The sequence below is a fragment of the Diorhabda carinulata genome, chromosome 6 (assembly GCF_026250575.1).
Source record: "Diorhabda carinulata isolate Delta chromosome 6, icDioCari1.1, whole genome shotgun sequence".
In the NCBI taxonomy this organism is placed as follows: Eukaryota; Metazoa; Arthropoda; class Insecta; order Coleoptera; family Chrysomelidae; genus Diorhabda; species Diorhabda carinulata.
This window is the reverse complement of record NC_079465.1, coordinates 25,413,245-25,430,652: the sequence shown is the minus strand read 5'-3', so window position 1 is coordinate 25,430,652 and position 17,408 is coordinate 25,413,245. Positions and strand designations below refer to the sequence as shown.

Here is a 17,408-nt window from a genome sequence, read left to right as displayed (position 1 = left end):
AATAAAAGCGGAGAAAAAATCAATATAACCTAATTTATTATTAAAAATTTCAAAAAAATTCCGAAGATTTCCAACCTCTCTTTCTCATACTAAATGCCACCAATAAAAATAATTACCTTAACCTAAAAAAAATCTTGGAACCTTTTTAAATAAATTATTTCCATCGAATAACCTCCATTGCCAGTCCATAAATATTATAATATCCTAAGTTTTTTTTTATTAAATAATTTGTCACTTTTCGTAAACACATACGAAACAATGAAACCGCCATTTTGTTCAAGTAGTCGAACCAGTTGTCGTTTTTCCATTCATCCTCGCTTCACCATTTTGTTTCGACGCGGAACGGGCTGCTGGTGAACGACTACATTTGCTTTTCAGCATTCTAAATCCCATCCAATTGGTAAAAGTGCTCAAAGGTATCGATGCGTTTCGACCTTGTGCTTGTTGTGCAAGATGCTCTTTTTGAAGCTGATACCTAAAACAAACCCTTTGTTGGTACAAATTTTATCTAGAGATGCCGCTATCAAACTATACATTGAAATTTCGATAAATCGAATTTGTTAATTTTGATTTTGTTCTGGAAAGTTGTTTTTCATTTCAATCGCAAAGGGTAATGGTACGCATCAATATACAGATTGTTCCACAAATAAATATACATAAAATAATTGTTTTCATTGACAGATTGTACGAAATTTTTCATATAGCTCTCAAGTCATGGAAAATGTTACAGAAGATACAAAATAAATTGGAGAAAGTCCACTTCATTTGAGTTGCAAACCATTGCAACAGAAGACAATTTAAGGGAATCCCCAGACCTAACTTTTTCTCATCCTTTGGAGAATAGACAAAAAACTTTCATGGAAGATGCGACCGTGGGAAAGTAGCTTCAGGACTTCTCACCTTCTAAGGTTTGATCTGGTAAAATTCAACGAAAATGATTTCCCGGTTGCAGCTTAGAGAATTTATAGGAAATACTCCATTAATATCTAACACTTTCTTGGATTTAGCTCCAATTCCATAACAAAAAATGCATAAAAAACCACGTAATTTGACACGTATTCTAATCTTATACAAACTGGAAGGAGTTAAACAGTTAAATGAAAGTATTAAGAAAAGAATAAATGCAAAAAAAAAACAATTATTCACTAAACACAAAAAGAATGAAGCAAAATAGAAATTGAAACGAGAACCTGCACTGATAATGATGATGAAGTTCCAGATGTCTGCGATTATGATAATATACAGGGCGTTCGGGGACTTGATAAACGTTCGGAGGCGAAATCAGAGCTTATATTCAACAAAATTTTACGAATTATGAATTTTTATTGTATGATTACGTATAATAAATAATTCTACACTATTATTTAAAGATCAGAGACGGCTCGTGCCCGACGGTTAACAATCCGTAACTTTTACAGGACCTAACCTAACCTGTACAGTCTATAATTGGCAAAAATTAACTTTTCAATGGATTGTTTAACAAGAAAATACTCGTTACTTAACTCGATGAAATTTATGGTTTAGGTTATTAGTAGATTTTTATATCGTTGTACGTGCCAAGTCTACGAAATATTTGCTTGTTTTTTATTTTCAATTAATAATCAAAATTTTCTTCAGAATTTCCCTTTATGGCATCTGAAAACCTAGCCTATAAATTTTATAGAGCTAAAAAAATCATTATTACTATTTTTGGATTGTACAGATCAGAAGTGTCAAACTAAATTTTGCATATATTAAATTTTGAATTAGTAGATGGGCCAGATTGAAAATAAAAAAAAATGACCTAACCTAATCAACCGTATCGCTTCGATTACTCGACTCAAGTGACTCACGTCGCGCCGACGCACTCGTTTCATATGGTTAACGAAGGTTCTAGTCTAGATTCGAAGCGCGTGGAAGATTCTATCGTTCTCGACAAAAATAATAGGATAATTCCGCTTGCTGCTAGGAGATGGCAATACTGTATTTCTCTATCGCTTGTCTGGGCAAGCGCTGCCCTTAAAATTACTTATAAACATCCGTAGACATCCGTAGAGGGCGCATGACGATCGCGGGCCTTATTGATACGACCCAGGGGTCGGAAACGGCCCACGGGCCGTATTTTTGACATGACTGGTATTGATTGTCTAATTTCTCAGTTTAAAAGGCTTAAAGCTCGAATCGAGGGGTCGTATGAGACATTTTTTAAAGTCAAAACATTATTTGCACGTCATCTACTCGCGACACCTTGTGGACGATGGACTATGGACGATGGAGGAATATGAATGTGACTGTTGGTTGTAAATGAATAAGGAGGACCATTGCCGCGTGGCAATAAGAATGAAAGAAACTTTTGGTACATTAGTAACTGCCTGTACTAGTAAAAATAAATTTTCGACAATAAAAATTGTTATTTGAGTACGCAACATTCCCTAAAATTAAATTATGTTTTCGACAGTGCAAAATTGACTAACCTATAAAGAAGTGTTCCAGCAACGAGTGCAGACACGACCGCCGATACGGCTACCAATACAAATAAAACACTAAATCCCGGAACAGGCATGCAAATACCGTAGACGACTTCCTCTCTGATACGTCCTTGAAAAACTGTAACGGCCTCCGCTCTAGTATCCGGACTAAATGCTAGATCGGCCTCAGAAATAACCTCGTAGAGACTACTGACGCCCACGTCCGTGCTACGGACCTTCCTGCAATAAAAAAGAAAGAAAATCTATTATGTAACATTCATATTTGCATCTTAAAAGAAAAGTAAATTGTTTTTTATATACTAGAAGATTTATTTTCAGCTTATATACGAGGTAAAATAAATTACATATCCATGTGTTAATAAAGATCGATAACAATCAAGATATCTTTTAAAAAAATATTGTCTAGACGTCTTTTTGACATTGGATATTTTGTCTTAACTTAAGAAAGTTTGAAATTCTTCATATTTCTTGACGTGTCACGGAAAGTAATAAAACATTAGCCAGGAAACCACCGGTGAGATTACCTGGTGGTTTTCGATCATTATTTGTTTTATAACCAAAAATTTATTTTCATATTTGAATACAGAAATGACTCTACCTCGTAGAAACACTTTAAAAAAAATTATACATAAATATGAGGTAACCAGGAATTCTTCAACGAGGTTTCTGGAAGCAAATGGATCAGAAATTTCTCTCACTATTAATGGGTGGTCATCTATTCGTATGAAAGGCTATTATAGACAAAAACAGAAATATTCAGTCAATAGCTTCAGACTGCTTAGAAAATGACATAGAAATGATATAAATAATGTAATAAAATCAAAAACTAAAAACAATTGGGGGGAATTATACAGCTTGAGCTAAAACTGGAGATTGAACTAAAGTTTACACTATGATTTTAATTCTAGTTTAAGCCAAGAATTTTATAAATCACAGTTAAACTGACATTATTCTTGTCACTTGTCACTCACGGAATATTTACTTCAGACTGACTGCTATGGAAACCCATACAGGTGTATCTGTCGTCAACATTCTCTTTGAGGTGCTTTCTAGGATTTTATGAAAGTTGTTCAGAGTATTTGGAAAATGACATCCAAATGATGTAACAAAAACTAAAAGCAAATGCAATTTTACAGCTTGAGCTAAAACTGGAGATTGAACTAAAGTTTACACTATGATTTTAACTCTAGTTTAAACCAAAAATTTTACAGGTCACAGTTAAACTGATATTCTTCTTGTCACTTGTCACTTGCCATTCACGGAATATTTGTTTTAACGTCGAATTATTTAAGAAAGTTGTATAAACAAAAAAGATCCTGCGATTTGTCTGGAAATGAAGACTAACCTTGCGAAGAAATACAAAAAAACGGTGAGATCGAAAAAAGTGATGCGGTAACTTTGAAAATAAAGAAAATTTAAAGATTTGCTCTAGGACGAATAACTTTTTGTTTCTAGTCGCATCGACAATATCGTTAATTTCTTCATCATCGCAAAAATTTGAAAAAATTAGATTCGGATCCTCCATTTTATGTTAAACTGAAGTTTAAACTACCCCCTGACCGTTTAAACGGAAGTTTTTCAGTAAGCGCCATTTATAAAACGTGAATGGTTTAAAGTGACGTTTAAAGTTTAAGCTTCACTTGTAGAATCGACATTCTTCTTGTCACTTGTCACTTGTCACTCACGGGATATTTGTTTTAACGTCTCATTATTTAAGAAAGTTGTATTAACAAAAAATATCCTGCGATTTCTCTGAAAATGAAGGCTAACTTTGTAAAAAAATATAAAGAAACAGTGGGATCCAAAAAAGTGATGCGGTAACTTGAAAAATAATGAAAATTGTTATGTTTTCGATAGAACCACAACAAATTTTAGAAATGGGACAATTTAAAGGTTTGCTCTAGGACGAATAACTTTTTGTTTTTAGTCGCGTCGACAATATCGTTGATTTCTTCATCATCATCGCAAAAATTTGAAAAAATTAAATTCGGATCCTCCATTTTATGTTAAACTGAAGTTTAAACTACCCCCTGACCGTTTAAACGGAAGTTTTTCAGTAAGCGCCATTTATAAAACGTGAATGGTTTAAAGTGACGTTTAAAGTTTAAGCTTCACTTGTAGAATCGACATTCTTCTTGTCACTTGTCACTTGTCACTCACGGGATATTTGTTTTAACGTCTCATTATTTAAGAAAGTTGTATTAACAAAAAATATCCTGCGATTTCTCTGAAAATGAAGGCTAACTTTGTAAAAAAATATAAAGAAACAGTGGGATCCAAGAAAGTGATGCGTTAACTTGAAAAATATTGAAAACTGTTATGTTTCCGAGAGAACCACAACAAATTCTAGAAATGGGACAATTTAAAGGTTTGCTCTAGGACGAATAACTTTTTGTTTTTAGTCGCGTCGACAATATCGTTGATTTCTTCATCATCATCGCAAAAATTTGAAAAAATTAAATTCGGATCCTCCATTTTATGTTAAACTGAAGTTTAAACTACCCCCTGACCGTTTAAACGGAAGTTTTTCAGTAAGCGCCATTTATAAAACGTGAATGGTTTAAAGTGACGTTTAAAGTTTAAGCTTCACTTGTAGAATTGACATTCTTCTTGTCACTTGTCACTTGTCACTCACGGGATATTTGTTTTAACGTCTCATTATTTAAGAAAGTTGTATTAACAAAAAATATCCTGCGATTTCTCTGAAAATGAAGGCTAACTTTGTAAAAAAATATAAAGAAACAGTGGGATCCAAGAAAGTGATGCGTTAACTTGAAAAATATTGAAAACTGTTATGTTTCCGAGAGAACCACAACAAATTCTAGAAATGGGACAATTTAAAGGTTTGCTCTAGGACGAATAACTTTTTGTTTTTAGTCGCGTCGACAATATCGTTGATTTCTTCATCATCATCGCAAAAATTTGAAAAAATTAAATTCGGATCCTCCATTTTATGTTAAACTGAAGTTTAAACTACCCCCTGACCGTTTAAACGGAAGTTTTTCAGTAAGCGCCATTTATAAAACGTGAATGGTTTAAAGTGACGTTTAAAGTTTAAGCTTCACTTGTAGAATTGACATTCTTCTTGTCACTTGTCACTTGTCACTCACGGGATATTTGTTTTAACGTCTAATTATTTAAGAAAGTTGTATTAACAAAAAATATCCTGCGATTTCTCTGAAAATGAAGGCTAACTTTGTAAAAAAATATAAAGAAACAGTGGGATCCAAAAAAGTGATGCGGTAACTTGAAAAATAATGAAAATTGTTATGTTTTCGATAGAACCACAACAAATTTTAGAAATGGGACAATTTAAAGGTTTGCTCTAGGACGAATAACTTTTTGTTTCTAGTCGCGTCGACAATATCGTTGATTTCTTCATCATCATCGCAAAAATTTGAAAAAATTAGATTCGGACCCTCCATTTTATGTTAAACTGAAGTTTAAACTACCCCCTGACCGTTTAAACGGGAATTTTTCAGTAAGCGCCATTTATAAAACGTGTAAGATTTAAAGTGACGTTTGAATTTTAAGCTTCACTTGTAAAATTGGTGCTTGCGAGGCCACGAACTGTAAAATGATTATGACAAAATTGAATATGTCTACAAAATGGTGTTCACCTTTCTAGATATTATTCCAATGAGCCTAGGGCGGACAATTCTAAGAACATATTTGATTGATGAAGAAGACACGAGAATGTGACAAGGATTAAAATTAGAATGAATTCTAATTTGATAGTTTATTAAATTTTGTATTCAATATCTATTTCTTGTCTTGATATTAACTTGAAATCAAGATAAAATTTTGATATTTTCGAGAAATATCCGATGAAGACTCTCAACCGATATCCAACACTCAAAAAACAAAAAGGAAAAAGACTATATTCAGGAAATACAACGCTACAGCGTCGAGCTCGTATGAAGTTGATATTACCTAATAATTGGAATCGATTTTTTTAAAAACATATTATGAAACAACTCCAAAATACCAATGAACAAGGATTTTTCAAGTAACATATCAATACTATACTCATTTTTATAGATTATCCGGCTCGAAGGACCAGATAATGTAATAGTAAATATTACTGTAGTATATTCAGCTAACAAAAATTTTGAAACACCATGTATATCATCCTCCATTTAATTCCGCTTAAATTTTAACGTAAATTATTCTCACCTGTCCGAAACAACGACTGATCGTTTCCTTCTACCTTCGAACGATTGGGATTTATGTCGATTGGAGAAAATGTTTTTTTTGGTGTCTTCGTTGTTCGACGTTTTCTGTTGTGCTTCCTCGAATTTTCCACTATCTAAACTCCTTGGACCTACTAAGGGCTCGTTAATATTTCTAGGACCGTGCGGGAATTTGTCTTTCGGAGGCATTGGATAAATTTCCTAAAAAAAAAAAGTGGAAAGTTTGATTATTGAATTATATTAGATAGAAAATCTAGTTCATTGCTTTAGTGAAAAAAAAGTATTGTATTTACTTTTAAATTGTTATTTTTTACTCTTTTCATGTGACTGTATATATATTTCAACTCTACATGGGTATTTGGCCTTCGGCTTCGATATCTTTTACAGTTTGTTACAATTTTTTTCTAGCTTTTGCCAGTACTTCAATCCCACTGTTTCCAAATATCTTCTAACCACCTACAATCATTTTTTCCTTGGTCTTCCTGTACTTTTATCTCTTCTCCACTACTTAGAACCGTTTTACCATCTTTTGCTTCAATTATATGTGTTTTACTTAGGTTCTTTTACAATTCTAGTAGTTCTTTGATCTTTTTCTGTACGCTTCTTCTTCTTCGGTTTCATCGCAAATATTTTACCTTGAGATATTTCTAATTTATTCAACTCTCCAAGCTTCACAGATAACTGACTGTCTTATATTGTTTGGTACAAATTTTCTCATAGCTTTTGGTGATTCAACGCCCCTTGTTACTTTTTTTCCATATCCATCAGTTTTTCAGGATATTCCAAAGATGTTAAGTGAAAGTAAAACACAGCTTTTTGACTTTCTTGTCCAATTTGTCCCACAATAACTCGATAGGGTTGAGGTCAGGCGATTGTAACGGTCAAATCATTAAATTACATTCTAACTTTCCAATTATTTCAAATATTCTTTGCACAGCTTCGACAAATACTCGGGATCGTTGTTATGATGTTAAGACATATTCCCTGTTTTCTTTTTTCATATTTTCTTCTATTTTTACCAGTCGCCTTTCCTCCAGAACATCCCCAAACCATCTCATCAGCTTTTGATGTTTTTTGGAGTAACCACATCAATTGGACGACCAGAATGTTCACCATCATCGGTGTTTGTACGACCTCGTGAAAATTCAGCAAATCAATAATAAATGGAGCAAAGTCCGGATAATTTTCTCGAATCGATTGCTGAGCTTGTACTGTATTATAAATTAACAAAAACAGCTTCACTTATATAGCTGTCACTTTTTTCTGACTTATCAAAGTGTCATGAAATTTGACACATAGTCTTTCAAAAGTTGGTACTCCATAAACGTCATATGGATTTGACAATGACAGCGCCATCTGTGTGTTAGTCACATGACTTATTGAGTGATATAAATGGGAAAATAATATTTAGGCATTTTGTTAGCTTATAATCGTTTAGTTTGTTAAAAAATAAACTTAAACGAAAAAATTCAAAGGGAATCAATTCTATGAAGTATTTAGATTATAAAATAATGTTTTAGTACTTTAAAAAAATATTTTTTTAAATCGTTTCCGATGCAGTTGGCTAAATATAACATTGTCATGCGATTGGAATATGGGAATATTAGAGTTTTTTTTGGTAAATTCCCTCCTCGTTAAAGATATTTTTATATTTATACTTCGCGAGGTAAAGTCGAACAACTAAACGCTACTTTCCGAAGGTGTTCAGTTGGGGAAATAATTCTATGTAATTCGTACAAAAAGTTCCAAGAATAAAAGTGTTTACTGCTAATTTTTTTGAATGAAAAGTTGAGTTAATTCATTCTAATTTCAAAGTAAATACAAGCGCGAAATCGCTGTTACTACTAAAGCGTCGTAATAATAAATTATCGCTAAGGAAACATAATGTAGCACTTTCTTTGTCATGAGGAACATAATATTCATTCATACGACAAAAACTCGTTATTTGATTTATTATTATTTGTATGTTAATATCAGGTGAAGTTAATGAACGTTATTTAACTGTAATTTAATAGAATAATCAATAATAATAATTACAAAAGCTCATATATGTAGTGCTGAATATTTTTCCCACACTTCAAAACCATAAAAACAAATGAACCAACTAATTGTTCTATTGAATAAATCCGATATTATGGAATATGCGAAATCAGAGGCCGTAAAACTATTTTTAATTTTAAACGAATTTTTTCAGGATTTTGCCCAAACTATTGACAACATTGTAATAAAACTTACTACGGATTATTTTCTGTTCCCAGACTTGTAAAAATGGTATCGAGATTATTGAACAACGCTGCAAAAAATTATATGGAGCTACAAGTAGATTACTTCCAAAATTTTTGTGTTTTCTTCGTTGGGCCAGTTATTTCTGGAATCATCCTCGTATAGTAAATATTTGGCGTGAGCTTTTCCGTTAGTTCCGTCACTGCTCGACACCTGATTTATGTCTTTATGATATATAATTATTAAAGAAGTAATTTTCATTGTTTCTCGGCTATAAATAAAACAACTCGATTCTTAGTATTTCTCATCATTCATTTGTTACCAAAGTAATCAACTTTATCGTTTATTTTACCTTTTACGTAATTACAAACTTTATTTGAACAATCATAAAACGTATCTTATTTTTTCTATAATAGTACAACGTTGCCATTCTACATCTAGTGGTAATATCAATTTATATACTTATTTTAAGAAATTTAGTCCGAATTTAACCCTGTATATTACTCACAAATGTAAAACTGAAGGAATCCATTATAAACAATCACTTGGACACACGTTTTCTGATAACTACAGATCGCTATAACAAATCTGTCACGCAGATCACACGGAAGAAGCCTTCTAAGCGGTCGCCGGGTGGAAGGTCTCTTTAGGGGTTGAACCAATGCGTTAGGTTGTGAGATATTTTTTCTTTAACTGATTTAATTGACCTTGCTTCAGTTTCTCATTAATTTTCATCAATATTCATCCGTTTTCACTAAATTTTCAATAGTTTTCGTTTGTTTCCTGCGATTATCAATGCTTTCCATTGATTTTCATTCATTTTCCCATCAAATTTCCTCAAGGTCCATTGGTCTTGTTTCAGTTTTTCATTAATTTTCATCAATATTCAATAATTTTCATCAATTTTCATCCGTTTTAACTAAATTTTCAATGGTTTTCGTTTGTTTCCTGCGATTATCAATGATTTCCATTGATTTTCATTCATTTTCCAATCAATTCTTAAGCTTTCTGCGATTATCAATGCTTTCCATTGATTTTTCTTTATTTTCGCATCAATTTTCTTCTATATTCATTGATCTTACTTCAGTATCTCATTAATTTTCATCAATATCTACTGATTTCCTAGATCTTTGCTATTTTTCTGCGGTTTTCATTGCTTACAATAAGTTTTTCTTCAGTTTCTCATCAAATTTTCATTAGTTTTCGTTTGTTTTTCCAAATTTTCTGCGATTATCAATGCTTTCCATTGATTTTTATTCATTTTCCCATCAATTTTCGTCAATGTCCATTGATCTTGCTACAGTTTCTCATTAATTTTCATCAATATTTACTGGTTTTCATCAATTTTCATTCGTTTTCACTAAATTTTCATCGGTTTTCCTTTGTTTCCGGCGATTATCAATGCTTTCCATTGATTTTCATTCATTTTCCCATCAAATTTCCTCAAGGTCCATTGGTCTTGTTTCAGTTTTTCATTAATTTTCATCAATATTCAATAATTTTCATCAATTTTCATCCGTTTTAACTAAATTTTCAATGGTTTTCGTTTGTTTCCTGCGATTATCAATGATTTCCATTGATTTTCATTCATTTTTCCATCAATTTTGGTCAATGTCCATTGATCTTGCTACAGTTTCTCATTAATTTTCATCAATATTTACTGATTTTCATCAATTTTCATTCGTTTTCACTAAATTTTCATCGGTTTTCTTTTGTTTCCGGCGATTATCAATGCTTTCCATTGATTTTTATTCATTTTTCCATCAATTTTCGTCAATGTCCATTGATCTTGCTACAGTTTCTCATTAATTTTCATCAATATTTACTGGTTTTCATCAATTTTCATTCGTTTTCATCAAATTTTCATTGGTTTTCGTTTGTTTCCTGCAATTATCAATGCTTTCCATTGATTTTTATTCATTTTTCCATCAATTTTCGTCAATGTCCATTGATCTTGCTACAGTTTTTCATTAATTTTCATCAATATTTACTGGTTTTCATCAATTTTCATTCGTTTTCATCAAATTTTCATTGGTTTTCGTTTGTTTCCTGCAATTATCAATGCTTTCCATTGATTTTTATTCATTTTTCCATCAATTTTCGTCAATGTCCATTGATCTTGCTACAGTTTTTCATTAATTTTCATCAATATTTACTGATTTTTATCAATTTTCATTCGTTTTCATCAAATTTTCATTGGTTTTCGTTTGTTTCCTGCAATTATCAATGATTTCCATTGATTTTCATTCATTTTTCCATCAATTTTGGTCAATGTCCATGGATCTTGCTACAGTTTCTCATTAATTTTCATCAATATTTACTGATTTTCACCAATTTTCATTCGTTTTCACTAAATTTTCATCGGTTTTCTTTTGTTTCCGGCGATTATCAATGCTTTCCATTGATTTTTATTCATTTTTCCATCAATTTTCGTCAATGTCCATTGATCTTGCTACAGTTTCTCATTAATTTTCATCAATATTTACTAGTGTTCATCAATTTTCATTCGTTTTCATCAAATTTTCATTGGTTTTCGTTTGTTTCCTGCAATTATCAATGCTTTCCATTGATTTTTATTCATTTTTCCATCAATTTTCGTCAATGTCCATTGATCTTGCTACAGTTTTTCATTAATTTTCATCAATATTCAATAATTTTCATCCGTTTTAACTAAATTTTCAATGGTTTTCGTTTGTTTCCTGCGATTATCAATGATTTCCATTGATTTTCATTCATTTTCCCATCAATTCTTAAGTTTTCTGCGATTATCAATGCTTTCCATTGATTTTTATTTATTTTCCCATCAATTTTCCTCAATGTTCATTAATCTTGTTGCAGTTTCTCATTAATTTTCATTATTATCCACTGATTTCCATCGATGTTATCGTTATTTTTCTTAAATTTTATGACGTTTTCATCACTCAAAATTGATTGTTCTTCAGTTTATCATCAATTTTCATCAATATCCATTAATTTTCATCAGTTTTCACTGAATTTTCATCGAGTTTCGTTTGCCTCTGGACGCTTGCTAAGATTTTCATTGCTCACACTTCATTTTATTTTCATTGTCTCATCAATTTCCATCAATATTAACTAACTTTCATCAATTTTACTAGCTTTTCATTAGTTTTCGTTTGTTTTTCCAAATTTTCTGCGATTATCAATGCTTTCCATTGATTTTAATTTATATTCCCATCAATTTTCTTCAATGTCCATTAATTTTGCTTCAGTTTATCATCAATTTTCATCAATATCCATTAATTTTCTTCGACTTTCATCAGTTTTCAGTGAATTTTCAACGAGTTTCGTTTGCTTTTGGAAGTTTTCTAAGATTTTCATTGCTTACAATTCATTTGTTTTCATTTTCTCATCAATTTTCTTTAATATCAACTGATTTCCATTAGTTTTTTTTCTTTTCCACATTCTGCATTTTTAAATATTCGTCATTCATATTTCTCCATTATCTCATCAATATCCTTCGATTTTGCTTCAGTTTTTCATTAATTTCTATCAATATTCATTGATTTTTATAAATTTTCAATAAATTTCTATCGATTTTAATACAATTTCTCAAGTTTCTTCGGTTTTAATTGATTAAAATTGATTTTTCTTCGTGTTTTCTTCAATTTTCTTCAATATCCATTGATTTTGCTTCAATTCCTTTAAATTTTCATTTGTTCTTATTCACTTCCATATTCCAACACCTTTAGGAAACTTAAAAAATTAGTAACTATATTTAGAAACGTCGAGCTCCGGCATAAAATCGATTTTAGTTAGGTTAAGTTAGGTTATGTTCGATTATTTCATTTTCAACCTTCAATATATCAAAAATACTACCAGAAACCAAATTTAAGGACCACAGAAATCGTAATCGTACCATAAATAGAATGAGATTTCGATAAGTTACTTCTTGAAAAACTTACAAACGATTTAATTCTAGAAAAATGAAAAAAAAACTACACGTTGCACCACTGTTTATCTACAAGACATCTTACCTTATCCGACATCGCCGTTATATCAAGTTCTGTCTCCTCATCTACAATTCCATCCGGCTTCTTCTTCGACTGAATTCTGTTGTTGTCTAAGTGGCCTCCGCTCAATGATAATTTCACAGCACCTGATAATTTACTATCCGACAATAGGCCACCGTCATCTTTCAAGATCACTTCTTCGTAAAGTAAATCGTCTTCGTCTACGTTTTGATCGGGTGAATCGTGAATTCTGTAACAAAAAAATTAATAATTAATTAATGACCTCAATAGGGCTTTCGACCGTATTCAACTACTCGCGTGCATAGAATTCGATCCACTGTAAACTTTTGACTTTAATTAGATAACATCTTTCATACGATTCGGCATAGAACTAACCATGAAATGCATAAGCACTCCGCTCTTCAAAGCAGCAATCTACAAGTCACTCTCCAGATCTTCGATCTACCAAGGAGGCATATCCTGGTCTCATATGAGAACAGAACGGATCCATATTGTTCCTTCGTCTAATTTAGATGATCCTGTGCAAAACGTAGACGTGCTTGCAGATCGCAGGTGTTCTAGATTAGTATCTGCAGTCTTTGTCTACATGTCTACATGCCTTTCCAGACCAACTGGTGGATATAAGAAAGAAATCTTTTAGATTGTTTCAGACCTGAAGTTCTCGTTTTCCCATTTCCTCATGATCATCGATTTTTGGGAAATCTACGAAAAGTTTTGGTCCTATAAAAGGAATTGTCACGCCTTTTTTCGCCAGATGATCGGCTTGGTTCTTGCCGAGTACTCCGATGTGTCCAAATAAGAGTAATTTTATCGATGGAGTTCAATACTAGCTTTGAATCTATAAGAGTTTTGAGCCCATTGGGATAACGAGCTTGGTTATTGGGTCTACCTCGCTACCAACTCATTATAATTTCATAGTTTTTGGTTAAGTATTATTTGGAAAACATGGTGTCCGTTACCTTATCTATGGGCACCTCACATTCCTTTAAAATGGTAAGATGCCCAATCAGGACAGCGGGTTCCTTGTTCTATTTCTTGTTTGCTTTATTGATTCACTTTGGAGATCTTCATAGAAAGTCTAAAATGGTGCCTTGGGACTTGACCATGCTGCCATTTGCAACTTATCTAAGGTTGTTTCTCCAAAACTACGTGACTTATGATAGATCGCAAATTTGGACACTTCGTGCCTTATGATTTACAGCTTGAAAATGTTTGTATCTGATCGAAAGTCGCCACAAGATCAGATCAAATATAAGAAGTGGAAATTCATTTATTTGGCCACCCCGAACTCCAGACCTAGGCGTGATTCACTCATCAGTGACTGTATATACACCCTATATATTTGACTATTTGACTATTTTTAAACAGTTTTTTACCACCTTTTTAAATTGTCGTCAATTTGAATTATTACATTCTTAAAAACGGTGATGTTGAAATAAAAACAATGGATATTATAAAAAAAACCTACTGTTCGTTGGGAATTTTCAGAGAATCGCACAAAACAAATCCATTTACTGTTAGAGTCATAAAAATTTTTGTATTTCTTTTATCGCCAATAAAAGTTTTTGCATTTTGTTTACCGTAATAATATGATAACATATTTTAGGTTGATGATGATCTCAGTTGTTAATGTATTGATGGAAACCTTATACTATAACAAATTTCAGAAATTTCAAGCACGTAGATCATATTAAATCTGAGAAACCGGAACAGCTGATCGTAATAAGGATTTGGAACATCAAATACCGGAAATTTCATCAAAGCGTTTAGGTGGAATGCGGATACAATATTGGAAAAAATTTTACAGAACAATGGAAGTTCGATGTCACACATTAACTAATTTAAATCCAAATTAACAGTGTGAGTTTCAATGAAACATCGTGGTTATTTATAATAACTCACTCTAATTTTGGTTAGATTTGGTGTTTTGAAAATCTAACAAAAAATTAGCAATGAATTAGGTCTCAAAATGTATCTAGCCATAGTAGACATTTCAAATTTGGACATGAGAAAGCTGTCCGCAAGATGGGTGCCGCAGTTGCTCAAAAACAGCGTCGTCCAGATGTTTTCCTCGATAGTTTGGCAATGTTTCACAGAATGGATGAAATGTGGATCGACAACTTCACACCCGAAACAAAAAACAATCAAAACAATGGACTGAAAAGCGAGAACCGGATCCAGAGAAGACAAATACCGTTCTATCTGCAGGCAACGTCATGGAGTCGGTTTTTGTACCTGGACGAACTAAGCTTTGAAACGAAATATTGTTCTAGGACATTATAAAACAAATGGCAATTAGAGGAGTCAAAATCCTTTAATCTAAGACATCATTTATTGTTATATCTTCTAGAATTTCACCTTCTTGGAAAACTAAAACTTGTTGGTATTAAAAGAAATCCAATTACATTCGTAATCGGATGACAGGTGACTAAAAGTTTTATTTTATTTAATTCCATAATATATTTATGCTTTAGCTGAAACTTTGGTGCTTCAAAACGAAAAAATTCGAACTTACTTTTCCTCCGAAGACAATCTATCGTCCTTCCTCTCCAAATGGTTCTTGTAGTGCGACAGATCCGGTTTTGTATCGCCGGTACCATCCGGTTGCAGTTGACAATGATCCAAACAACCGTGTCGACAAATTTCCACTTTGCATTTGATGTGAACGCTGAGCGCGTCCGGAAATTTGAAGGCGTGAAAAAATGCGTAAGTGATAACTGACGCTCTGTCGTCTGCGCCGCGCGCTTTCAAGAAACGACTGATCATTTTCGGTCGCAATACGCACCCGAATTCGTCGGATAATTGAATTAAATGACCTGTACCGTCAGAAGCTACGCACGATTTTACGCGCATGTCAAATTCTCCTGAAACAAAAAAAGATATCGGCAATCATGAATAAATTATTCACTGCAGTTATTTCTCGAAGGTTTCATTGGCTTTCACACATTTTCAATGACATAAATTGTGTTAAAACCTAACCTAGCTTTACTCAACCTAACCTCACAAAACCTAAAGAAGATACAAACTGTCATTTGTCCATCATTTATTTTCAGGGCTGCCTCTGGCTTCTGTTATAGAAGAAATGCAAATTTAGTTGTTTTTCAGTTGAAACAACATGGCGGACTTTCAATGCCAGTACCCTCGATCACTTTCCAAAAAATTATTTTCAAACAATTGATAATTTGATGGTAAGCATCGAATTTTTCAAAATTCTTTGTGAACACACATCATGAAAGCGTTGGGGAAATTGAGAAAAATCTTGACATTTAACATTGACAGTAATGACACATTTTTATCACACTAGCGCCACGATTGATAAATGACGGAATTAAATTTGCGCTGCCGAAATTTACATGCAAGTTGACCTTATTTTTTGGTATGTTTGTTATTATTATATAACATTTAGTAATTTAAAGATTTGAGACATTATAATTAAGAGGAACTTTTAATTATTTACATAACATAATTAAAAGATATATCTGTATCTCCGAGAACATGTAAATCCGCATTCATATAGTCGCTCTAACATTTTCTACAATGTTGCGGATAAAATGTGAATGTTAAAGTAATTGACACGCTCGTTTCGGATTCGCTCGTTTCCTTCGTGTAATATGCAAAGACGGTAATATATTACAAGATCACTGGGAAGCTTTTCTATGTAGTTATGTATCGTGTACTGTTAAGAAACGCTCGTACTTTTAATGCAATAAACATGTCTATTAAAAGAACGTTTATATAATAACTTCACTAACAAGGTATTAAATAAACACTATTAAAAAGTATCGACTACATTTTTTATGAATGAAACGAACTATTGTGGAAATTGTAGCGGAGAGCACACAACTACTTCATTGTTTATCGAATGATTATCGCCATGAGGCTGTCAGATCGAAAAAGGTATTGTTTCATCTGCGTAAATCGATTTTCTGTAGCCGTCCGAATGATTAATCAAGAAGCCGAGACGAGCGTTAGCGTCGTTGCATTGCCGTACGCTACGCTGCTCATAGAGATTCGACACGCGCGATTCAAGTCAAAAATGAACATTATTTTATGAAAAAAATCCAGTAGGATTCTAAAAGTACATCAAATTCTATCAATAGACAAATTTATAAAGCAATTTGATGTTCTCTTGTCACTTAACTTTGTCTTTGAGCCCAAATACCGTAAGGATCGTCTTTGTAGCGCAAAACATCTTTTTAAAAAGAATTTTTTTCTTAATAGTTTTAATAAATACACGTATTTTAAGTGACTTAGTCATGTTGAAGATGATTCACGTTCATCACAACGTCCCAGTGCTAGATCACCCACCTTTTTCGCGGGATCTTGCACCGTGTGACTTCTACCTATTTCCTAAAGTCAAAGCTGTGAAATAAAAAGCATCACGCGTCCTGAAGGAACTGACAGAAAAAAAAACTATTTAAAAAACAAATTCACTAGATTGTATAATTTCGCATAATTAATTAGTATTATTTTTAAACTAAAGTTTATTTATATTACCCAAGAAAATAATGGAATTATCATTATAATGTTTG

The 17,408-nt window shown here is 32.4% G+C and overlaps 1 protein-coding gene across 1 annotated transcript in view; it reads right to left on the bottom strand.

Moving 5' to 3' along the window:
- Positions 1-264: 264 nt before the first annotated feature.
- Positions 265-17,408, bottom strand: part of LOC130895937 (uncharacterized) — a 47,496-nt gene continuing 30,352 nt past the window's right edge. The window contains exons 5-9 of the mRNA XM_057803596.1: positions 15,392-15,740; positions 12,880-13,105; positions 6,645-6,862; positions 2,454-2,687; positions 265-475 (exon numbers count right to left, since the gene is read on the bottom strand). Of these exons, the coding sequence (XP_057659579.1) occupies positions 277-475; positions 2,454-2,687; positions 6,645-6,862; positions 12,880-13,105; positions 15,392-15,740 (1,226 nt within the window). The 3' untranslated portion in view covers positions 265-276. The remainder of the gene's footprint in view (positions 476-2,453; positions 2,688-6,644; positions 6,863-12,879; positions 13,106-15,391; positions 15,741-17,408) is intronic.